At 46.6% G+C, this 25695-nt stretch overlaps 1 protein-coding gene across 1 annotated transcript in view; it reads left to right on the top strand.

Moving 5' to 3' along the window:
• Nucleotides 1-25695, top strand: part of SPOCK1 (SPARC (osteonectin), cwcv and kazal like domains proteoglycan 1) — a 509861-nt gene that overhangs the window by 413706 nt on the left and 70460 nt on the right. The window contains exon 5 of the mRNA XM_049649233.1: nt 12398-12512. Coding sequence (XP_049505190.1) covers nt 12398-12512 — 115 coding nt within the window. The remainder of the gene's footprint in view (nt 1-12397; nt 12513-25695) is intronic.

Raw genomic sequence — 25695 nt, 5'->3', positions numbered from 1 at the left:
TGCATATCTTCTCCCCAGGCAGTTTCGTAGACAGAGAAATGCGTGCAGTGTGGTGAGCGTGGTGAGGGAGAATGGCCCCGGGTCCCAGAGGCGCCCCTTGAGGCCTGTCTGGAGGGGAAACAGGAGCCAGGAAGGGAAGAGGAGAAGGTCTGAATCTCCACTCTCACACTCAGGTGTCTGTGTGCCTCTTGAGTGTTAAGGAAATCAGTTTCATTTCTACTTGGAGCCCCTTTCCCATAGGGCTGGAAGGAAGCTTGCCCTCCGTCACTTTGTGAGTTTTGCCTCCTTCCTGGGGCCCTGTCCCTCATTTCAACTCTTATTCATACTCAGACACTGGGGGTGGGTTGGAGGCACTGTCTGCCGGTCACACAGGCCGTTGTTTTCACTCAGTCATTCCTTCACCCCATGCAATTTCATTGAGTACCTACCGCCCAGCACCTGCCAGGTACTGTGCTTGGCACTTCCAATATAGCAGTGAACAGAACACAGCAGACCCCTGTCCTCATGGAACTTAAATTCTAGCAAGGAAGAGAGAGACGAAGCAGCGGATAGAACAAGCAAGAAATCCATACAGTGTGTTAGAAAAATATATATATATATATATATATATATATATATATATATATATATATATGTGAAATATGTGATGGAAATATATATATAACATATATATATTATATAATATATGTATTATATGTTATATTATATATATAATATTATATAATATATATATAATAATATGGAAAAAGAAAACAGCATGAGAAGGTCAGGCATGCTGGGTATGATTGTTCAAGAGTGCTAAGAGAAGGAAGCCTTCCATGAGAAGGTGCACCTAAGCAAAGGCCTGAAGATGAGGGGACACCAGGAGGGACCCTTAACTGCCCCTGTGTCCAGGGCTTCTTTGGATGTGAGGCTCTCCGCTGCTTCCAGGCCATGCTTGGCCAGGCTGCACCTGGACCCCCCTCTTCTGGGGTATGCCTGGCAGTGGTTTCTCTGTGGGGTCTGTGGTCTCCCCAGAAGGCTGATAGGAAGCAGGGCCTGGGAACTTCAAGTCCCTCCACATCTGTGCTGTCTCCCCCAGATCCTAGATAGTGGGGGAAATCCCACACAAATGTGAAGTTTGCCAACATTAGCTGGCGCTCACAGGATTTCAGGCAGAGCGGACAGCAGGGCAGAGTCCCAGAAGTGAGAAGCAGCAGAGGTGAGGCAGGGAAGCCCCCGGTGTGTGTGATGTTGGGATGCATAAAACATGGACATGGGACAGCAGCCGGCCCCAGCAATGAGCCTGGTGAATGTGCAGGGCAGGATAGGTAGCCTGTGGGGTGGCTCTCCTCCCTTGCACCCCTGCCCCGGGGGCCTGGCATCTTTTCCTTGGGCTCCGTCACGTGGAGCCTTGCCCTTTCCTCTGGCATTTCACATGTGCAGGACGTTCCGCTGGTCTCGTTACACAAATGAGAGGAAGTGTACTCAGCTCTGCCTCTTAACACAAACCTGGGACAGTTTGTACTCGGACTAGACTGAAATCTGCCTCCTCCTCTGCTGAAAAAGGGTTTGCTAAATTGGTGACAAGACAAAGAAGAGCCAGAGCAAGTAAGGAGGTTACTCAAGAGAATGGCCACAAGACAAGATGCGTCTTCCCCCAGCCTCCACCTCCCCTGTGTGCATGAAAGAGGGTCTTTGCCGGATCTGAAATGCTGCCTTCCGGTGCACCTGTGTGTAGCCTTCATGTTCCAGTGTTGCTGGCTTGCGTCGCTGAAGAGAATTGGTGCTCCAGAAATACCTTCATCATTGGTGAAGGCCTGCTCTTTCCAATTCCAGGCCAGGTCCTACAGACAGTGGTAGTAGACAGGATCCTTACGGCCCTCAAAGAGCTTGCCCCCTGGTGGGGAAGCGCAGGAGGACAAGTCGTTGCAATAGACACTGCCTGCCCGCCGTATGGGCAACAGTTCAGGGCAGCAAATAGGACTGGTTTCCACAAGAATTTTCCTAGCACCGCCGGGCAAAGCAAGTTGCTTTTTTTTTTTTTAATTTATTTTTATTTACTTTCCTCCTGCTGTTGGTTTAATAAATTTTTTTGTTTTTTTTAATTGAAGTAGAATTAGCATACAGTGTTATATTAGGTTCAGGTGCACAATATGGTTCAGTAACTCTGTGTATTACTCAGTGCTCATCATGACAAGTGTACTCTTCTTTTTTCATGTATTTATTTATTTTAAGAGAAAGAGAGCACGACCAGGGGAGGGGAAGAGAGAGGAAGAGAGAATCCCAAGCAGGCTCTGCTCTGTCAGCACAGAGCCCAACACAGGGCTTGATCTCATGAATGGTGAGATCATGATCTGAGCCGAAATCAAGAGTCCGATGTTTAACAGGCCGAGCCACCCAGGCGCCCCACAACACGTGTACTCTTAATCCCCTTCGCCTACTTTACCCATCCCCCCACGACTTTCCCCTGGTAACCACCAGTTTGTTCTCTGTATTTAAGAATATCTTTTTCTACTCTTTTTTTTTCATTGTTGTTCATTTTGTTTCTTAAATTCCACCTATGAGTGAAATTACATGGTATTTGTCTTTCTCTGCCTGACTTATTTCATTTAGTATTAGACCCTCTAGGTCCATCTACGTTGCTGCAAATGGTGAGATCGCATTCTTTTTATGGCTGAGTACTATTCCATTGTGTTTGTGTGCATGTGTGTGTGTAAGTATTCATATATTTATACATATATAATATCTTCTTTATCCATCTGTTGATGGACACTTGGATTGCTTCCATATCCTGGCTATTATACATAAACATAGGAACGCATGTATCTTTTCAAATTAGTGTTTTCTCTTGGGTAAATACCCAGAGGTGGATTTACTGCATCCCATGGTAACTCTATAATTTTTCAAGGAAACTCCACACTGTTTTCCTCAGTGGCTGTACCAATATTGCATCCCCACCAACATCTAGATATGTCTCCTTAGGCAAGGAAAGTGAAAGAAAAATGAAACTATTTGGACTTCACTAAAATACAAAGCTTTTGCACAGCAAGGGAAAGCATTAGGGAAACAACATGGCAATCCGCTGTTGGGAGAAGATATTTGCAAATGATATATCCAGTTAGGGGTGAGTATCCAAAATATATAAAGAACTTGTACAAATCAACACCAGAAAACAATCCAATTACAAAATGGGCAGAAGACCTGAATAGACATTTGTTCAAAGAAGATGTCCATATGGCCAACAGACACACGAAAAGGTGCTCCACATCACTCATAATCAAGGAAATACAAATCAAAACCATAACGAGCTATCACCTCACACTGGTCAGAATGGCTAGAGTCAACAAGGCAAGAAATAACAAGTGTTGGTGAGGATGTGCAGATACTGGTTTAGTGATTATTAAATGTATGGAAGAATTAAAAAAAAAAAAAAACAATGCAATGAACACCTGTATACCTGTCACCGAGACTGGGCAGTTGCTAATGTTTTACAAAATTTGTGCTCTCTCTGTAACATACACGCGTTTCCCCCGAACCATTTAAAAACAAATTACAGATGCTAAGAAACCTCACCTCTAAGGAGACAGGCGTTCTCCTATATGACCACTTTAGTAGGTATTACTACACCTACGAGAACAATAATCCAGTAATGTCACGTAATATGCAATCCTTGTTAAAACCACAGAAGTTTTCCCCAGAATGTCTTTTTAAAAATTTTTTTTTAAATGTTTGTTTATTTTTGAGAAAGAGAGACAGAACATGAGTGTGGGAGGGGCAGAGAGAGGGACACACACACAGAATTCGAAGCAGGTTCCAGGATCTGAGCTGTCAGCACAGAGCCCGATGCAGGGCTCGAACTCAAACCGTGAGATCATGACCTGAGCTGAAGTTGGGTGCTTAACTGACTGTGCTACCCAAGTGCCCCCCCACCCCCCCGCAGAATGTCTTTTATAGCTTTGCATAATTGTGATTTTTTCAAGATCCATTCAAGCCTCACCCATTGCATTTGTTCCATCCATTTAATTTCCTCTAATCTGGAAGAGTGACCCACTTGCCTCAGGGTTTTTTGTTGTTGTTTATGGCTTTTTAAAAAATTTTTAACGTTTATTTATTTTTGAGAGACAGAAGGAGGCAGCGCATGAGCGGGAGAGGGGCAGAGAGAGAGGGAGACCCAGAATCCAAAGCAGGCTGCAGGCTCTGAGCTGTCAGCACAGAGCCTGACGTGGGGCTCGAACTCATGGACCGCGAGATCATGACCTGAGCCAAAATCAGACGCTTAACCAACTGAGCCACCCACCTGCCCCTAAAACATCTTCAATTTTGGACTTGTTTTCTAACAAATAGATTGAGATTAAACGTGTTTGGCACCAATCCCTCATAGGCACAATTGTGTAGTCGTTCCTTTCGCAGAAGGTGCATAAGTAGCTGATGCCAGCTGGTCTCTCTGCTGCTGAATTGTCCCCTCGGTCCCTGCATTAAGGGGTGCCTGCCATGTCCTTTTATCGAAAATGTACATTTTCCTTGGTTAATAACGAGGTGTTTGTTCTGTGGCAGGCACTTTGAGACTATGTGACTGTCCTGTTCCCTAGTTACTTTTACCCACCATTTGTAATAAACATCGAATGATCCTTTCCTGACTCAGTTATTACACAGGGAGTTGCCAAATGATTTTCTAATTCTAGCATTCCTTCTCAATTTATTTAGCTGGCATTCCTCTGTAAAGATGAGCTTTTCCTTTTTCACATTTTTAGCAAACTTGCTTTTGAGGTGTAGGGTTCTGCCTTCTTTGGAACTCTTACCTCAGAGAAATGTGTGTGTCTTTGGGGGTGGGCTGGGGAGGGAGAGAGCCCAAGACTGAGCCCTGAGTCACACACAGGCCTCCATCCATCCATCCATCCATCCATCCATCCATCTTCTTCCTCCTTGCACGTTCCTCTTCAGCCACACTGGCTTCCCTGATGACTCTCATGCGCACTCAGCATCTTCCACTTCAGGGCCTTTGCCTGGAGTCCCCCTCCCTTCCCCTGGAGGGCTGCATGGGTCACTTTATTCTTTGCTCTGCCCGGATATCATCTTGCCAGTTTCCTCATCACCCCATATAATGTACTATTCCCTCCCCATTATTCACTGTCTCTTACTCCCCTTTGTTTCTTTGCTGTCCTTATCAGCACCTGCCATGCTGATGGGACCAGCTTTTTTGTCTTGTTAGTATAGGGCCTGGGCCATAGTAGGTGCTCAATAAATATTTGTTGGATGCAAGAAGAAACATGTACATGAATGTATGTTTGGCAAATCTCTGAATGAGGCCAAAGACCCTTCTTTTGTTTCTCGTCACCACTCCTTCCAGATGACCACAGGGACATCTGGAAGCCCTGGACAGAGACGGACAGCTGTTCTTCCGTCTGCCAAGGGACAATGTGTAGTCAGCAGCCACTCACTTCCTGCCCAGTTATCAAAGCCAACAGAGCCATAAGATTATCTCCCTCCTCCTCCTTTGACATGATTTTTGGGGAATAAAAACAAATCAGAATTCATCAACTGTGAACAAAATTGTCAACTGTGAACTGTCAACAGTCTGGTTTAAAAATAGATGATTGGTTGATGAAATAGACTGGAGAAAGCAATTTAAATAAAATGTTAAAAATAATACCCAAAACATGCAAGGCAAAGCAAAGAGTGTGGTGCGGTGGAGAAATGTACCCAGTGGAGACCTGTGCGAGCAGTGAACCAGAGAGAGGTTATTAGTTTTGCTTTACAAATCCTAGCAGAGAAAGATTTACTGGCCATTTGCAGTAATGTTCACTCATTCCGACGTGTTGGTGTGTTAGACAAAACGGAAGGAAAGATTGGTTGGGAAATCTGCTAGCACGTTTATTTTTAAGTAGGTCAACATTTTGAATATTTCTGCCCATTTGTGAAGTCTTGGGCTTCCTCCATCTTCTCTGTTTCTGTGATGACTGGGGAAGGCATTTTTCTCCCAGCAGGTCAAGGGGTATAGAAGCTTCCGGAAGTTATAATTGTATTTGTGTTTGTATGAATGTGGGTTCCCGTACAATGTTTAAAAGTTGTTAATTTCCCATTTTCTAGGCTCCTCCTCCTTTTAAAGAGTTAGAGCTAATTATTTATTTAACTACATTATCATAAAATCAATATAAAGTCTTGAATTTTTCATACTTGCTCTTTTTTGCACATGAGTCACAGGTGATATAATTTGGCCAAGTTCTGTACGTCCACTTGCCCAACATCCTGAGGCTGCTGTTCTGTGTTTTTTCTTTTCTTTTCTTTTCTTTTTTCTCTCCTTTCCTTTCCTTTTCCTTCCTTCCTTCCTTCCTTCCTTCCTTCCTTTCTTTCTTTTTCTTTCTTTCTCTCTCTCTGTTTCTTTCTTTCTTTTCTTTCTTTCTTTCTTTCTTTCTTTCTTTCTTTCTTTCTTTCTTTCTTTCTTTTTCTTTCTTTCCAGGAGAACTGAGTCATCTTGGCACAAAAGCATTCCCATTCCTTAGAGGCTATCTCTTTTTAAACATTGCTAGGGCTGCTCTAGGAGTATCCCAAACTGGGTGTCTCAAACAATAGAAATTTACTATCTCACAGCCCTGGAGGTAGGAATTGGAAGCCAAAGTGTGGACAAGTTTCCTTCCTTCTGAGGCTGTGTGCCGCAGTCCATCTCCTGCCATTCCTTAGCTTCTAGTAGCCTCCGGCCCTCCTTGTAGATGGCTCTCTTAGCACACCTCCACCTGCCCTCTGTTTGTGTGTGCCCCTGTGTCCAAATTTCCGCTTCTTAAAAGCATGCCAATCGTATTGGATTAGGACCCACACTATGAGCTCGTTGTAAGTTGATTATCTCCATAAAGACCCTGTAGAATACTGAGGGTTAAGACTCCCAGATAGATACCTTTTATGAGGGATATAAGGCATAACACAAGGTGCAAACTTTTCTAGAGGGCAAGCGGGGGGCCAGGGCATTGGTGATTCCTCTCCGCTTAGACCCACTTAGCATATGGGCCAGGGCTGGAAGGGCTCTCCCTCACAGGCAGCGGTGCCCATCTGAGGAGTCTTTACATTTATTCACTGTGTCTTTCCTCTGCTCTGGTCGAGGAGTTCCAGGGCATGCCATCACCCTTGGCTCTTTGGGAGCCTTGAGTAACTGACGGGCTCTCCCCTCTAAATCCAAAATATTCATGGATACTTCTTTCCTCCTCTTTTCTCCCCATGGTATTTTCTTAAAAAAATATTTTTTTTACGGCTGCCCCTTGATCAGTTCCCAAGAACGTCAACTTGTAGTTTTTATTGTTGTTTTATTGTGTTTGTTGTTGTTGCTATTATTATTATTATTTTGCTTATCCAACTCCAAGCCACAAGTTCTAAGAAGTAGGCTCCCAGTCTACCCTCTTTAACTTGGCGCTCTGCAGACACTGTTCTGACACGGTAGCAAAGCCCGGCTGACTGCCTGTAGCCCCAGCACTTGCAGGGCAGACGTGGCGGGAGGGGATAAATGCGTACTGCAAAGTCTTTACTGCAAAGAAATCACCATGTATCATTTTGTCAGTTTGTAACTCCAGCTTTGAACACTCCGTAAGACAGAGAGGGTGTGGCGATCCTGAAAGCTTGTCATTTGGGAAGGGAGTCACTGATGTCTCTGTGGTATTAGGAGACACTTCCTTCTCCCTCCTCATGTCTCTCTGGGAGATTTTCACTCTCATGCTGTGACCATTGCTTCCTCTTGCCCAAGAAAGGCTGCTTATGTCCCGATGGGAGGGAGCCTAGTGTCTCTTGGGTCAAGAGCATATTCACAGGATCACTGCATTGGCAAAGTAACATGCGCTGGCTTTTTCTCTTGGCCGTGTTCTCTTGGCAGCCCTGTCCTCAAGGGCTAGCACACCTGCCTTGTGTTTCCAGGATCTGTGTGTGCACAGCCCAGGGCACCCGTGTGCAAAGCCCAGCCAGGTCTGTGCATTCTCTCCGCTTGTGTATCCAGGTGAATGGCTAGGGCTTTGCCGGGCGTGTGTTTCCTGCAGATTGGGAGAAGGAGTTGGAGGCCTCTGCTTGGCGTGAAGGTCTCAGTCAGGTTGTGCAGCCCCGTCTAGCAGGAAGCTCTATACTTGGGGAGATTTCTGGCCCCTGTGAGTAAAGCCGGTGCAGTGACTACCTTTTGGTATCTGTGACTCTTCTTCCCCAGCAGGAACCTGGGGGAGACAGAGGGTGGGCGAGAGACTGGGCAGGTCACCTCCTGGGTTCACTTTCATGAAGCGCTCTGAGAAGGAAACGTATGTGAGGTGCCTTGAGCATGTTCTGCCCAGCGACAGTCCAGGACTCTGGTTCAGAGCTGGGTACCCTGTCCCCTCACCGGCAGGTACTCAGGTATACTCTCACTTAATCCACTTAGCAACTTTCCCTGGGAGGTGGGAGGCATGGGTAGAGCTTGGTTGTCACTCTGATAGAAGCATGGAAACTTTGTTTCATATTTTACCGTAAGATATTTGATACACATGAATGTACGTGTCTTATTTATCTCAGTTGCCAAGCCCAGAAACAAAAGAAAAGCCTCAGAATCTACCACTAAGCTTGTGAAATAAACCATTCTCCGTTTTCACAGCATTTCTGTGGGTTCCCGTCTGATGCCATTCTCCTGCCCCTGCTCCAGAGGTAACCCCTATCTTGGCATTCGCCACCCTACCCCCCATATGTAGTTACGCATTTATAGGTATCTCTAAATAGCGTGTTTTGATCTTAATAAAAAATGGAATTCTAGTCCTTTGAGCTTCATTTAAATGCCGCATACTGTCCTGGGAGATAAAAAAAGCAGATCTGTGCCCTTGAAACATGGATTTTTCACTGGTGCAGATAAATCTTGTTTTCTCTGGTGGCACCTCCCTGGGGTCAGGGATGAGGCCAGGCTGCCTCCACAGATTGTGACAGCGGCTGTACACGAGAGGGGGTCCTGCGGCCAGCCAAGGAAGCTGAGTTACTAGAATTACAGTCCACAGGGGCTCTCAGGCGAGACCAGGCCACCCAGGGGAACGAGTGTTCGGGGCAGCTGGGAAGCAGATGGACAAGCTTCCGACTCCAGCAATAGATGGGGGTGAGTGGGAAGGTGGCAAGGCGGGGGGCTGGATGTGGAACTCACAGAGAGGACTCAGGTGACAGGTGCGGGTCAAGGATGCTTCACCGTGGAGATCCCGAATACGGAGCTGCAGCACCCGCGTTCCTTGTGCAAGCAGATTGGTCATTCCTGGTGGCCTCACAACAGGTTTAGAGCAGCACAGTGGGCAACACCACCTTCTGTCTTTGCCATTTAGCAGCTATTTACTGAACACCTACTACGTGCCAGGGCTAACACAGTGACTTAGACCTTTTCCAGCTGATAAGTACCTCATGGCCTAGTAGGAAGTCAACGCTGTTACCTTTTAGTAAATTATGCTGTAGTAACAAAGGATCTCTAAACATCAGTGGCTTACGAGAGCAAACATTAATTCCTGGCTCATGTTGCATGTTAGCCGTGGGTTAGCTGCAGCTCTGGTCCCATGCCCTCTGTGCCTCAGGCCAGAGGAGCAGCCCTTATCTGTCCCATGTCCTTTTCATGGTAGAGGGAAGAGTAACAGGGGTGATAAAACCAAGAAGTGGTCCTTGAAACCTCTGCTCAAACCTGGCCTGTCACGCCTACTCACGGTTCACTGGCAGAACAAGTTACTTGGCCAGGACTGATGTCACCAGGGAGGGGAAGCCCATTTTCCCACGGGGCGATGAGCGAAGCACAGATTCCTCTTTCAGGGTGACCGGAGAATGTTTGGGAAGAGTATGACACCTGTCACAGATACAAACAGGTGACCATAGTAACAGGGGGATAAGGCTTTATAGTAAATGTATTAAGTTTTGCCTTTATAAAATGCATTTTCACGTACAAATGTATCATTTCCCCTAAATGAGGTTTAGGAGTTCTGTTGAGAAAATAGTTGGAAAACTGCTCGTCTTAAACAGGATTGTTCCAGAGCACTGGGGCAGTGGAAGGAGGCCGGACTGGCCACAGTAGTCTTCTCTATAGCCCTGGGCCCGTGTTCACAGGCTGCACTATTTGAGAAGAGCTTTCTGACACAGGTGACCCACCTGCCCCCTTCCTGCCTTCCTCTTGGCTTATCTTCTGTCCATCAGGCGGTCAGCAGGCACATCCCACTCCTGTGGGTCTTTTTCTTGTGCTGTATCTCTACATACACATGACTCCTGCCTCCCTTCACAATCCTGGCCACACGGCTTTATTTTATTTTATTTTATTTTAATATAATTTATTGTCAAATTGGTTTCCATACAACACCCAGTGCTCATCCCAACAAGTGCCCTCCTCCATGCCCATCACCCACTTTCCCCTCCCTCCCACCCCCCATCAACCCTCAGTTTGTTCTCAGTTTTTAAGAGTCTCTTATGGTTTGCCTCCCTCACTCCCCGTTTGTAACTTTTTCCCCCTTCCTCTCCCCCATGGTCTTCTGTTAAGTTTCTCAAGGTCCACATATGAGTGAAAACATATATATCTGGCCACATGGCTTTAGAAGGACGTGCTCTTTTTTGCCTTCTCGTTAAGTCTGTTGAAGTTGGAGGTCTGGGCCATGGCCCCCTTTCATACCGTCCCCACCCCTGCTGCTACCACACTGGGCACGTCCTGGACGCCTAACAAATCTGTACAAAAGGCAGTTGCATCGAGCGGAAGTCATCTCCCTGTCGGCTTGTCTGTTTCTCTCTCTCCACACGGGTAGCCGCTGTGTGGGTGACAGTTGGAGTTACACTGAGTGACTCCACTGCAATCAGGGCCAGGTTGGAAGCACTCTGGCCCTAAGTCTGTAATCCATATGGCGACCGAGTAGCTCTGCCCTCACCACGAGCCAGTGTTCATCTGAACTCATCGTGTGCTGCTTTGCAAAAGCCAGTGGCCTGGTCACAAGTATGCATTTGTGTTTCCCTCTTTTCATTCTTTTAAAAGCTTCCCCGTGGCCCCTGGTAAGAACTGTACACAAAGTTGGGTGCTCAGTCAACTTGGCCAGTCTCCTCTTCCTTTGAGCCTCCCCTGGATGGAAACACGGTTCTAGGCCCATAGGCCTTTGCACAAGGCTGATTACACACAGGTCTTGATCCTGAGAATTTTACGGGTGGAAAAGGAATGATGGTCAGACAACTGACACCATGGCCGGTAGTGACACGGAGTAACAGTACAGCATGTCTGCTCTCAGAAGCCCATTCCTATGGCAGAAACACTGCTGTGGGGCCAGCAAATATCTAGCCCTGTAGTCAGACACAGCTTTGAATCCTCCCTTTATGGCTATCGTGAACCTTTACGTGATATTTAACCTCTCTGAGTCGGTTGCTTATTCCTTAATGCCAGGTTGCTAAAAATGCTATTAAATTGTTGTGCTCTCTTGCACCTGCAAATGTCCTTTCTCACTTGTGCTCTGAATCAGTTGAGACTTGAGAATAAGAGTGGCAGAAAGAGCGAAACTGGCCGAAAGTGGCCAAAATACTGCCACTGTTGGTGACCAAGGGTTGACAAGAGGAGATTTGGCCTTTGGGCTTCAACACTGAACCTGAGAATTAAGTGGGTGCCTCCACCCAGTCCCAGGCTAGAGGCAACCACAGGCATCCTCTGGGGGAAAGAGTGTGTGAAACTCAGGTTTGGGATGGTTGAAGTAAAAGCATTCACTCCTCGCTTGCTCCAGACTGGAAGAGGCTGGGCCTCACGTACACCATGCCTATGTGCTCACTAGATGGTTACTCTGCCTTCCTACCCAGGAAGAGCATGTGAGCAGCTGAGAGGGCCTAGGAGTGCTGCACTGGGGCAGAGGCACCCTAGGTAGGAGTCAGAAAGCCTGGGGAGGTGGCGTTCTGCTGAGGGGGCGAGTCTTTGTGGACCCTTGGGACTCCAAGATGTCATTTCAGATGAATACTTTTGTTAGCAGTTAAATTTGCATTTACCATGAGTAAAGTAAGCCCTCCAGTGTTCTGCAGTGGTTTTGGATATTACCCTACGCATTTGGAAAGACATAAAAGGCCATTTCTTATTTAGCATTGTACGCTGTGAACCTTTACCTGAGATGGACTCCTTCGTTCTCTTTGTTGCCTGTGAGCCTAGCCGGTTGGAGAGGTACTGGCTGTTTCCTAGGAAAGCTAAGTAGTGGTCTGCGTTCTTTTTTTTTTTTTTTTTAATGTTTATTTATTTTGAGAGGGAGAGTGGGGGAGGGGCAGAGTGAGACTGGGATTGGGAGAGAAAGAACCCTAAGCAGACTCTGTGCTGTCAATGCAGAGCCCGACTTGCGGCGCAATCCCACGAACCGTGAGATCGTGACCTGCGCCGAGATCAAGAGTCAGGAGCTTCAACCGACTGAGCCACTCAGGCGCCCCTGGCTGCATTCTTAAAGCCTGTTCTGTCTCTCTTTTGCAGTGCAAGTTGGAGTTCCATGCTTGTTCCACTGGCAAGAGCCTCACCATCCTCTGTGATGGGCCCTGTCCGTGTCTCCCGGAGCCTGAGCCACCTAGACACAAGACAGAAAAGAACGGTGAGTGGGAATTGGAGGAGCTTCCATGGAAGGAAGTTGACGTGGCCCAGCTGTGCCCTCATGCCAGCAACCTGGCATTTAACACAGCCGTTCGAGCCCATGCGGGGCGCGGCGGACAGACTTGGCAAGTACTACAGCTTGTGCAGGGACTTGGAGCTGAACTGCCTTCAGCTACCGTTAAAAAGAAAACGAAGAGCTTGAGAGTCTTTGAAAATAATTCTCTTAGACCAGGGTATGCACTAGGCTCTTTGAGAGATCAAGTTGGCTCTGGCGTGGGAAGAGCAGGTTTTTTGGCCTCTTCGAACAGGGTCTGCCCTGGGGTGCATCTTGGTCTTCCTTGAACTTTAATCTCTAAGTCCTTTGAACTTCTCAGGGCCAAGTTTCATACCAGAAACCGTAGAGACATCACAACCGTGAAGAGTCTTTTCCCCCCAAAAGGCATTTCTTTATTAATATGATCTGCTGGGAATGCAGCACAGAGCCAGGGGCACATGAAAGGAGAATACCTCTCCAGGGGCAGCTGATTCTCTTCCATGGCCAAGAGGGGAAGGAAAGGTTGGGCTTATTTGGGTGTTTCGGTGATGGAGAAAGTCAGGCCATCCCAATGGTCGTGGCCCGTTTTTGAGCCTTCCTTGATGAGGCCCGAGATGGAGGTTTGCGTTTGCCTTCTGTGGAACTGGGCTTTCTCCATCGTAGCTCTTGTTGCATGGAAAATGTTGCACGTTTCTGTATGTGAGTGAGTGAGTGAGTGAGTGAGTACGCATGCACAGATGCCCCTTCTAAACCATCTTCTGTTGGTAATGGGAGAGGACGATGAGGGTGTGTGTGTGTGTTTATTTGTTCCCCTCTTTGTGGGTCATATTGCCTTTTCCAGGGCACATAGGTGAAGATGTTGGAATGTGCGTTTGTTCATGGTGGCAACCACAGGAATATTGTGTTAAGATACTCTTTGGTGGGAGCAAGGGGTGCCTGGTTAAGCCTCCAACTCTTGATTTTAGCTCGGGTTATGATCTCATGGTTTTTGAGTTCAAGCCCCACATCGGGCTCTGCACTCACAGTGCAAAGCCTGGTTGGGATTTTCTCTCTCTCTCTCTCTCTCTCTCTCTCTCCCACCCTCCCTCCCTCCCTCCCCCTCCCCCCTCTCTCCCCCTCTCTCTCCCCCTTTCCCTCTCCCCCTCTCTCCCCCCTTTTCCCTCTCCCCCTCACTCTCTCTCTCTCCTCTCTCTCTCTCTCCTCTCTCTCCTCTCTCTCTCTTCTCTCTGTCTTCTCTCTCTCTCTCTCTCTCCCCACCCCTCCCCTGAACTTGCACTCTCTCTCTCTCTCTCTCTCAAATAAATAAACTTAAAAAAAAAAAAAAAAAAGAGGCTCTTTGGAAGGTTTGGCTTGGAATGTGGAGGGAGTTTGTAAACCAGCGCTGTGGTCACCAATAACGTCTGTAAATTCCTCTTGATTACCAAAAGCTGATTGTACTGTGTTTGGGCCTGACTCATTCTTATAACTGCAATAAGAAATGCTCATTCATATGCATACACCCCCTTGGAATGTGGCCAGAGAACCTAAAACCCTGTGGTATAAAGCAGCTGCAAAATCCAGAAAATTCACTTCTGTCTAGGGATTTCTTAATAATCTTAAAAAGTTATAATAGTCTCTGTTATTCCAGTTAGGTTGTTTACTGCTTATATTTACACTTCTCTTCTGAAGGGAGGAAACCAACCCGAGAAAGTCACCTCCACCATTTTGCCTGTGGTATCTGTACAAGGGGGTGAATTCATCTCTCCTCAGGGTCTCCCAAATCCGCACAGGCTTCCTGATTTGCCATGATGAGGTAACAGACTGGTTTTCTGGGGAGGCTTTGTGGTTCTCCAAATGAAGTACAACACCTCTTTGTTTTCTTTCCTATTTTTTTTTTTTTTTTTGAGTGAGCTCTATGCCCAGCATGGGGCTCGAACCCCCTGTTTCTGAGATCAGAGTTGTATGCTCCACTTGACTGAGCCAGCCAGGCACCCCAGTGCATATTTCTTAATGATGGGCTTGTCACACCTGATTAATTGAGATTCATTCTCAAGTATGACACTCGAGGTCCAGCCTTGCGTGTACCGTGCATTTGTTTGATTATGTAGTGGTAAAAATGAGAACAAATTCTTACCGCACCTTTGCAAGTAACTGCACTGCCATTAATAGTAAAGAGACTCTGAAAAGAGTATTGTTCACGAATCCTGAAAGGTCAGTGAGAATAAGAAAGCCATTTAAAAATGTTTCAAGTGAAAATGTTGGAAAAAGCGTGAACTACTAGGTTAATAATAAAAGATAAATCAGGAAGAAGGAGAAGGGGCTTCAGATGCCTATCAGAAATGACGACAATAAAAAGTAATACCAACACTATCCCCAAACAAATAATCCAAATTATATTTCCTTCATCAGTTCTTTTAGTCCTGTATAATTATTGTTTGTTCCGCTGGCTTTTGGGTCAGCAGTTTGCTTTTATGAAGTCATCTGCCTCTGCCCGGGAAAGAGCCCTGGAACTCAATACTGGCTCTCCTCTCACCTGGCAATTGTCTAAGAAATATCACCTTCGAAGCTGGCAGTGATGAGTCTGTTACTTGAAGTATCGATCAAACTTGGTCCAGTTCTTTCTGTGAGGCTTTGAGACCATCCTCCTTGGTTTAAGACCCATTTTCTAGACTGTGACTTAGTGTGGAGTTTTTATATAAGCCTGAGGGGGAAGCAGAAACTACCTGCTGATAAGACTGAATGGCTGTAGTTAACTTATTCCATATCCAACAACATCCTCATGGAGGAGAATATAATCCCCTATCAGGGTATAGTGCTTAATTAATACAGATTTGATCGGTGTTCACCTGGAGGATAAGGACATACTATGGGCAGGGAAGGCATTGATAAGCCCCCAGGGTCATTTTGTGTAATGAGACATTTAAATTGATAACATTTTACCTGGACAAAGGCAAGGGAAGACCGACTCTTCCTTTGATTTGACATTTCTTTGCATGAGGCTCTCAGAAGCTGAGGTTGTAGCAGGTGGGGTGAAGGGGACAGAGAGGGCGGAAAGGGGAGATCAGAGGTAAAATGAAGGACACTGACCCCGCAGAAGCTGCAGGCAGTGAGAGTGGCAGCCTCTGGCTTCCTGAGACGCACTTGGGCTCTGCACCGTGTCAGGAGCAATCTTGTTTCTGGACCTGTTGCCAAAATAACATTTCGTACGCTCACAAATGGCGGCGTGTCAAAAGTGTGGCGATTAGGGCTGTTGTTGATAACATTTTATGTTTGATGTCATCTCCCTTTTGAACCTTGTTTCTCTGTGGTAACAAAAACAGTAATGTAGTCACTTGTAGATAAATTCTGTTAATTCCCAGTTGTATCTCAATTGCAGGAAGTAGGGGTTGGGTGAGGGCCTAAGCACTGCTACGTTGCTGGGAAGTGGCTCCTGGTGTTGTCTTTCTCTGGCATCCACCTGCATGGAGTTGTTAACATCTCCAGTTAGTTGGCCAGCCAACTAACTGAAGTGCATGCTCCTTGCATCCAAAGAAAGACATTTGCGATCCCAGTATGACCTGTGCTGACCGTGACCATTAGGTCATACGGAGTGCTCTTTCTTCTATGTCCTGCTCTTCTGGATTTACTAGCCTTCACACAGCCCCCTCTCTGGCCCCCTTCAGGGCCCCAGAACACTTGAGGATGTACTTCCATAACCTTTTAGTGTCAAGAGAGATTGATGAGGTTGCTGTCTCAAGCCCTCTGTCCTTGGATCTGCTTGGCAGCCATTTCTATTTTATGCAGAGGATCTTTTCACCAGGCTTGCCCCAAATTGGATTTCCAGTTGGTAGGAGAGCCCAGATCCTCTTTGTTGCTGGGAGCTGGTTACCTGCCTGTGGTTTCATAAGTGCCTCTTCCCTGCCTGGGACCCAGAGTTGGGTTGGAGATGGGGAGACCACTGGGGAGTAGAACCTTTCCTCGGGGCTCACCTGCCTCCACCACTTCTTCTCCTTCCCAAAATGTTGCTTCTTGTAGCCCCAGCTTGGATCAACACTGGATGTGAGTGTTGAAGGTGTGTGAGGGTGGAATCTGACGCCTTTTCTGGCAAATCTTACAGCACATCTCACAGCACTCTGCTTCTCCCAGCCTTTTGTCTTTTGCATTGCAACATACCCCCTTCTTGCAAATCAGAACTGTATTGTCTCAGCTTTAAATTTTAAGAGCATTTCTAGGAAGGCAAAGCCAAGTGGTTATTTGTTCTCTTGATTTTTTTCTGGCATCTCTCCTTGATGTGGTCCCTAAAGACGTTGTAGAGGGTGGAGTCATCCTTGAATATCTCTGAATATTTCCTCTCACACCTCTCAGTGGCCTTGTGACCTTGGACAAGTTACTTAATAAATAGCTTTTTAAAGTCTGTCCTCTCTGTTATGCCAGTCCAGCCTATAGATTATAGAGAAATGATTGTCGAGGAGCAGGAGGAGGAGGAGGAAGAAGAGGAAGAAAGAAAGCAAGAAAGCAAGAAAGCAAGAAAGCAAGAAAGCAAGAAATTACAGAGAAGAAGATGAAACTGAAATACTGTGTTAGGTGTGGATTTCTCTGCTTTTTCTAGGAGTCTTCCAGGAAAGATATGAATTTCTCTTGGTATTTTCTAGTACCCAGCACCCAACCCAGTTAGGAAGTCAGTTCTTATATCTGACGTTAACTCCAGTTCTGGGGTTATTTCTGCTGCTTTTTCTTCAACCCTCAGTGAAGGGTGTAAGGAATGTGAGGTACTTGTTTCTTGATTTCTTTACAGTGGTTGAAAATCTAAGGGGATGGCAGAGGTCTCTTACCATTAAGTCTTTGAGATATATTTAGAAGCCAACTTTTCTCCTGTTCCCAGCCGGAGCCTGTGCCCACCCTGCCTCTGCTCCCTTTTCTCACAGAAACAAAACACATGGCCCTGACCTAGGCTTGTCAGCTTTGCTGCATCTGAAGGAGGGATTTGAGGCTCTGTCCTTGGTGAGGTGAAAATTTTGCAGTTGTAGGGTATAACATCAGGAAAAGATCACACTTATCTTCTTCCATACTCCGTTGAGGGAACCCTTGAGTTCTTGATGATGCCTTGGGTTTCCCATGAGGACCCGGGGAAGGCCTAAGGGATGGGGCCTCAGATCTCTCCCAGAGTCACTCCGTTTTTATGCTTTAACAAATTGCTTTGCCTCTGTAGGGAAAGACTTTGACCACCAGTGAGTGATCCTTGGGTCCCATTTACCAGAGAGGAGCCTGGAGGCCTAATGCAAGAAAGAAAGTTGCCTGAGGTCAGACATTGGGTAGGGACGGGGCTGTCTCAGGGCCTGAGCCTCTTGATTCCCAGGCTAGTACCTTTGTGTCCCGCCACATGTACACCCTTAGGGACTCTGCACTCACAAGAGGGTGGAGGCTCTGTAGCTGAGTTTGGTGGGAATTCGATTCAATGTCGCCAGGGTCTCACCTCACTTGCCCACATCTCGAAGTGTCAGCCATCAAGCAGAGAATGTCACTGTGCTTCCCACAACCAGCAATGTTTTGAAGGCGCTTTACAGAATCTCTCCCACTTCTCTCCTCCTCTTTCCCCGGAGGAGGAGGTAGAGAGAACATCCCTGTCTCTCAGCACAGCTCCTTCTTTGCTTCTGTTGGCACACGTTAGCTTTCAGAGAAGGGATATATGGGTCAGCAGGCAACCGGACATTTTGCAGAAGGCTGGGACCCTCATCCCTTCCTGGCCTGACAGGTGCTGGGAGGTAGGGGCGAGGCGGGGCAGGGGGCAGGGGCGTGATTCGTTCAGGCCGGGAAGGAAAGGGTGCTACAGGTCTTTCCAGCAGGGTGTGCGTGCTAAAGAGGAAATAACAACTTCCCTGCAGCTGAGCTATTTGAAACCGTAGAAAAATAGTCCACAGTGATTTTCTTTTCTCAAATGGTGATTTCAACCTGAGGGCTAGATTCTCGGGGAAAAAAGTCCTGGGTTGACAGACGGTTGTCTAATTCCATTACTTATCACAAGTAGAGTCGGGGAAAAGTATTAAAACGCAAACAGGAGGTGGTGCCACAGAGACGGGATAAAGAGTTCTTCCTGGCTGTAATGTCTCAATGGAAAAATCCTAAAAGAATCCTGCTGCTGCAGAGGCTCCCAGCAAAATGGAGGTTTATCTTTGGATCCAGGAAAGAACATTTTTCTTTAATGCCTATTGTGTAACAGGGTGAAGGCCCAGGGCTTACAAACTTGCAATTTAAAAGCAGTTTGTATTAACCTCTCCATCCCCATTCAGCTTCATTCACTTCTTAGTGCTACACTGTAGCCAGAAATTAAACATGTAAAGCAACATTTAATTTTTAGGGCTTTGTTATTCTAAATGCCGTGACCTTAAAAGAAAAAAAAGAAAAACCTCAGAATTGAATTGGCAACTGCAAAGAAGAAAAACTTTCTAGTCGGGGCTCTTGGAGTATTGAGTAACTGCTGACTTTGGCTCCAAACTCAGGTTCTTCTCTGCAAGTTCAGCTCTGCAAAAACAGAGGTTCTCCTGTCATTTGCAAGCCTACTAGGCAGCAACTGATTGGAGAGAGATCGAGCCAAAGATAGGAAGAGAGAGAAGGGTAAACTGAGGCAGAGGGTGGCCACTGTCATAACTGGAATCCGGAGAAGGTCTGTGCTACAAATTAATGGCTTTGAAAATTCACCCAAGCAGTACTCTTCTCTTGCCATTACTTGTTTAGTTTATAAATTAATGCATATTCTTCTTTAAAATCTAAATGATACGGCAAAAGTGTCTCAGATTTCCCTTCCATTAGCTTTCTGTTGCCTGCGCTTCTAATTATTTTCAGTACACATATACTAACATACTTTATAAACTTTACTCATCCCAAATCAGGATTATGTTCTGTGTAATATTTTGTACCCTGCCCCTTTTTTTGTATCATAGATATGTCTTCATCTAAGTACACACGGATGTGTGTGTGAGGGTGTCTGTCTGTCCCCCTTCATCCTTCCTTCTAGCCACCCTGCCTGCCCCGCTGCCTGGTACTCCAGATTTAAATATATCATGACTGCTCAGCGTTTCCATTTGATGCCCGCGGGCATATCAAGCTTAACGTCCATAATCAAACCCTGATCTTTGCCCCACGTCTGCTCCTTCCTCCTTCAGTGTTTATCATCTGAATAAATGGTGCCTCCGTATTTTGATTTGCTGAAAAAGAAGATCTTCTTTGTCTCCCATGCTATCATCCTGTTGATTCTGCATTCTAAGCCTTCTGAACATAGCTGCCGCTTTTTTCCTCCACTGCCACTACCCCAGTGGTCTGCGACATTCTCGTGTTTTAGTTTGATTGCTCTCTAATTGATCTCCGGGCCCCTGCCCTCTCTTTCGAACGTAGGAGTTAAACCAGTTCTGTACAATATAAGTCAAATTGTGTAATCCCCTGTTCAAGACCCTCCAGTGACTTCCCATCTTTGTTCAGAGGTAGAGCTAGCATCCTTTCAGTGACTTGCAAGGCCCAATATGATTACATCCCCTCCTGTGTCTCTGTACCCGTCTTCTGCCGCTGCACCCTCTGCCTGCTGGGCTCTAGGCACGCAGGCCTCCGTGGGGGCCCTCAGGTGACTCCCTGGTGCCCCTGTACTTCGCACTGCCTGGCCCGTCTTCCCAGACACCTGCACAGCTCGCTCCATCCATCGCCTCTACACAGATGTCACCTTCTCAGGAACCCCCTGGAAGTTCTTATTACCCCCTTTCGTCCTTTGTTTCTCTCTGTGCCATTTATCACCTTCTACCATGTTAGATTGACCTCCTTCGTGTATTGTCGTGCGTTGCCCAGCTAGAATGGAAGTTCCACGAGGGCGTTTTGTCTGGATTCTCCATAGTCATTTGTCCACTGTTGAATGTCTCTACCTCATTCTTTTTAGGAGTTGCCCTTTGTGTAGATGTACCATAGCTCACAGTGTTTAAAAGAGCAACAACATGATTTATGAGGACAAGAGATAATCTGTATAAGGTGCTGACTGTGTGTACTGGACTAAGCACGTGGTGTGTGAACGTTTCATTCTTCCCGCCAACTAATGTCATCTCTGTTGCTGGTGAGAACGTTTGAGATCTGGGGCATTCAGTACCTTGCCCAAGGCCACATGGCTAATAAATGACAGAGCAGGGATTTGAAGGCTTTTTTAGAACTTGTTCTCTTACGCTCCCATCAGACTGTGTTCTTAACCTAAACCGAACATGCACTGAAAGGGCAGAGTCTTCCTTTGGAAAAAGAAAAATAAACACGCACACGTACAGCCGCACCTTTAAAACTACCCCTCGCCTTGCTTTCTGCGCTCAGAGCGTGCACTCCTTCCCGGAGAGCCCAGCACTCTCTGACGGGCCTTTTCCAAGGTGAGAGAATTAACGTCCTTGCTCGTTTTCTCCTCTTCCTTTCTGCGAGCACACTTAGCTCTCTGAAGTTTATCAAAACGCTGGCACGGGCTCATCGCTCACCACCGTATTATGCTTTTCTGATAGCTGCGAGTTTCCGACCCAGCTCCTTAAAGATAAAAATTCATTTGCAGTCTGTCCCGATGTCGACTGTTTTCCCATCGCCCTGCTATCTATCGAAAAGAAAAGATGGCATTACAATAAAAAAAAATTGAAATTATAATCGGAAGAAAGCAAGTGGCTGCAATCCCACAAGGCCAGCTTCTTAGGAAAATGTGGGTGGGCCCTTTCCTTCTTAGATCCGAGAGATGTGGTGCGAACCTTGGCCACGTGGGGAGCATGGGAAGGTGTGCCAGCACCCTGACAGGTGTGGGGAGATTGGAGTGAACTCATTTTTAACTATAGAGGTGGAGTTCAAAACCTACAGCTGTTTTGTCCTCCTCCTCATTATTATCTTAATGGTGATGATGGCGATTCTGTGTTGCAAAAGTAAACATGGCAGTTAGACACAGCGGAAGCAGAAATGTCCCTTTGATGATTTAACCTGCGTAATGTTGAACGATGCCGGATACAGCGCAGAATAAGCAGTGGGTTGCGTACGTGGTTCCAGATATTCATATCGGTTGGGAGTGCAGGAAAATAAACGAAACAACTGCCCAGATCTCTTCAGTCTGAGGAGACAGGGGGAGGCGAGAGAGAGAAATCCTGGTGGCGTCACGAGGGTCAAAGCGTGTGCTCCTCTCCTAACCCCACAGCAGTAGCCCCGAGGGGCCCTCCTGCTGGACAAGAAGGAGCTTTGCGGCAAGAGCAGAGCAGCCTGCTTACACCGCCGGGGCAAGTCTCATGATTTCAAGGCCTCCACTGTGCTCCAGGGAGAGAGAACTTCAGAGCCATTTAGGTGAACTTCTGGGAGGTGCAGGACTGGAGTGGATCGGAGGTGATGAGAAGGACCGGGGGGTCCTTGGATGTGAGAATTCTTGCTTTCCGATGTCCCAGTGATGCAGTGGCAGGTTGTGTTGGGGGCTGGTCCCTCATACTGACTAACTTTTGTTGTGTGGAAGGATCAGTGCGAGGAACCAGTGTAGCGCTCCTGTTACTTATGTGTCTGGGCATCCCACGAAGGCAGTTCCAAGGGTCTCTTTCCTCCCATGCCAGCCTCGAGACTGTTGTGGCCTCTTGGCCTGGCTATGCGTTGTCTATGCTCAAGTGTCTTCAAAGGCTCTTTGCAGCAGGTGGAGTGAGGCCAACAAGTGGGGTGGGTCCCACCCCAGCAAGGGATGGGACTCTCCCCACCTTCTCAAATCACTGGGCAGGGGATACCGATGCTGTGAAACTAGATTTAGAAGTTCGACCAGAGAATTAGTGCAGACAGGAGATTTGATTGGAATGCTGATCATGTACCAATGCACAAGGATAAGAAATACTCCAAAAAATGCCTTACAAGAAATTACTTGAAGCCACATTAAAAAAAAAAAAAAAAAAAAAAAAAAAAAAAAGCCTGTCATTTTACGAGGCTATTAGTTCTATGGAACTATTCCCCTGAGAGGCATTACTGAGGCTGAAGACGTCTGGATCCCTGTCCATACATCTCTCCAGATTTTAGGATTTAGGAGACTCGGTCTTAAACCGGGCTAATCCACAGGGATTGTTCAGAGCTCCAGGACTGTAGTTTTGGGAGGACAATATCGGGTCCCCCTACTCCACTGTCCTGATCCCAGTCTGTGGCCAAGTTCCTTCACAGTGGGGGTACTGCTGGCTGTCCCCAAGCACCAAGAGCTGGCATCTGCCCTTCCGTTGAGCCTCCCTCCCCTTCCCAGCCTCCCCAGGTATTAAAGGCTGGCTGCTGTGGGGTGCCTCACCTGGCAGGCTCCCATCTGTGATTTGCACCTGTCAGTCTGTCCTTTCCCCTGGGGACGTAGGCCCCAGCCTTCCCTACAGACTGCTCAGTGGGCTGGGCACAGTGCATAGGCCACTGCAAGGCATAGGTTGGGCCACCCCTTCCATCGTTGCAGAAGGAATGAATTGACGGCATGTGTAGACTGTTAGAGTCTTTAAAGCACTTTCAGGTGCCTGAAAAAATTGGGTATCATAAGTGAATTATGTCCCCAAGCCAAAGAGGCAGGCTCAGTGATTCCAAGCTGCCAGTCTGTGGCCTTCCTTGAGTCAGTCATTCTGGGGCTTGGCCTCAGGCTGGAACTTAACTTGTGTGTGTTGCTGGCCCCTCTGGACTGGGAACAGAAGGCAATTTCCAACCCAGCCTCAGGCAAGTCTCCTCTCTCCCTGTGTCCTGCCTCCCTAGCTTAGGAAAAGGGCTCAAGGTGTCTCTGGAAGCAAATATTTTTGCCTGGATGACAGAAGTGTAGTATCTTTTGGAATAGAACATTCCATTCCTACTTTGCTCAGGCTCTCGTAAGAACACAGAGAACATTTCTGGGCAGAGGGGGGAGTATCTGGAGCTAGCAAAAGCTCTCGTTTGGATCGAGAGCTTCCGGTACAAGAATCCTACATATTTCTATGCTGTGAAGTAGCTGGGGTAAATACTGATTACCTCTGTGTCTAGTAGGAAGCTCCATTTCAGGAAAACGTAGTGAACGAAAATAACACTAATCAGCGACTTCACGTACCTTGCTTCCACAGTCCTCTAAGCCCTATTTAAAATCAAAATTTAAAGCTTAAGGCGCTGTTCTGACAGCTAATCTGTTTTGTTTCGTTTTCTAAAATTGAGGGCAGTGATTGAGTTTGGAGGTAGTGATAATGTGTCTTCATCCATCCATCTGGTCATCTGTCTTTGTGTCCATCTGTCTGTCCCTTCATCTGTCCATCCATCCATCCATCATTCACCCATCCACCATTTATTAAATGGCTACTCTGTGCCCAGGTCCTGTGCTGTCTCTCCCCTAAGTGGGATAACAACTCTTAATATCAATAATCACGTCATTCGTGTGTCTTCATGTGGAAACTCACTTATGTCCCAAGGTGACAGTTGTCTAGAGCTGGGATGTTTCCTATCTTTTTATGGATTTGGGTTTATAAGTCCACTACTCCAAAGGCTTTTTTTTTTTTTTTAATTTTCTTTTTTTTCAACGTTTTTTTTTTTTATTTATTTTTGGGACAGAGAGAGACAGAGCATGAACGGGGGAGGGGCAGAGAGAGAGGGAGACACAGAATCGGAAACAGGCTCCAGGCTCCGAGCCATCAGCCCAGAGCCTGACGCGGGGCTCGAACTCACGGACCGCGAGATCGTGACCTGGCTGAAGTTGGACGCTTAACCTACTGCGCCACCCAGGCGCCCCTCCAAAGGCTTTTTATTGCTTTCTGAGTACTTTGTCATACTTTTGACCCACTGCTATTATAGTCTCAGTGGTCAGAAGGGCTAGACTTCATCTCACGTAGTTGAGACAAGGAAACTAACTTAAAAATATTGAACTGTTACATTTGTAACCATTGATACACTGGCATTGTCTAAGCACTAGATTATGACCTTGAAAGCGGGGACTTTGTCTCACTTATTTGTCATTATATCCCTAGCCTAGGGTCTGTTGAATGAATGAACACAACTAAGTATAAATATAAGTTTGTAAGAGATGTGTTACACATTTCATTGGAGCAGTATTTAAATAAGCAAATATCCAGGTTAAATTGGGTGCTTTTCTACCTGGTGTATGTTATGAGTTACTGATTATCCTACCTAAGGTAGACACAGACCTACTTCTGGGTTTACTCTGAGACTTCTGATTCAGGTTGGCATCTAAAGTCTCTGGGTCATTTTCCCCAGTCCCTTTTTGTGATAACCACAGCTGAATACTTTGCCCTCAGGAGTCCTGCTGTGTTGTCTCTTTGCCCATGAGCAGTAGTTAGGGGAGAGGTCACAGTCATGATCACTAGCATACCTACTGCCTTCCCTTTCTTATAGATGGTTGCTTTCCATCAGACCTCCCATGAGTCCTAAACTATGTATCTACAAGTTTGGGTGCCAAGTCGTTCATACTTACTCTGCCCCATTATTTGTCTATCAGGTACAAACGATAGAACTCGTGAGTTGTATACTTGTCGTGTGCTAGAGAAAGCATGGGCTCTGGACGCAGGCAGTCATGAGATTGAAGTCCAGCCCTAGGACTTATTAGCTGTGGCTTTGGGTGGGCTGCTTAGTTTCTCCGAGTCCCCCTTTCCTCATCTGCAAAAGCAAAGTAAATAAGGGCTATTTGCAGAGGTCATTATGAGAGCAAAGTCCATTCGAGGAGATAAGTAAGAAAGCAGCTGGTTCTCATAGGTGCTCAAGGAATATCAGTTTTCACTCTTTCATTAGGTTAATTCACACACACACATACCACCCTGTGCGCGGGAATAACTTGATCTCCTCTTTGTGCAGTTTGGTAACACACTGCCTTTCCCAAAGACTTTGGGGTTCTAGAACGTCTTGCCAACATGTAGCAGGCACTGTTAGCTGTCTTTCCCATTCTCAGTTCTGGTTTTCTTTGAGGGCAAGTGTGTCCAGCATTGTTCCCAATGTCCCAGTCTCTCCTCAGCTGAGGACCCTTTGAGTCAGTCCTACCAAATTAGACCCCAGTGAAGCCTTCTGGAGGTCACTGAGAAAGTTTTTGCTTTCATGCACAGCTGTCCCTTTTTCCTGGAGAGGTTTGCGTGATGCTTCAGCAACCATTTTGTGACCACAAGGTGAAAAGCCTGTGGATAAAGTCTACCTGCTGAAGATGACTGAGCAGAGACACAGAAAGAATGTGGGTCCAGGCTGAACTGACATCCTTGCT

The sequence above is a fragment of the Panthera uncia genome (genome assembly GCF_023721935.1).
Source record: "Panthera uncia isolate 11264 chromosome A1 unlocalized genomic scaffold, Puncia_PCG_1.0 HiC_scaffold_17, whole genome shotgun sequence".
Taxonomy (NCBI): Eukaryota; Metazoa; Chordata; class Mammalia; order Carnivora; family Felidae; genus Panthera; species Panthera uncia.
The sequence above is the reverse complement of the archived record's forward strand: the minus strand, read 5'-3'. Positions and strand labels throughout refer to the sequence as shown.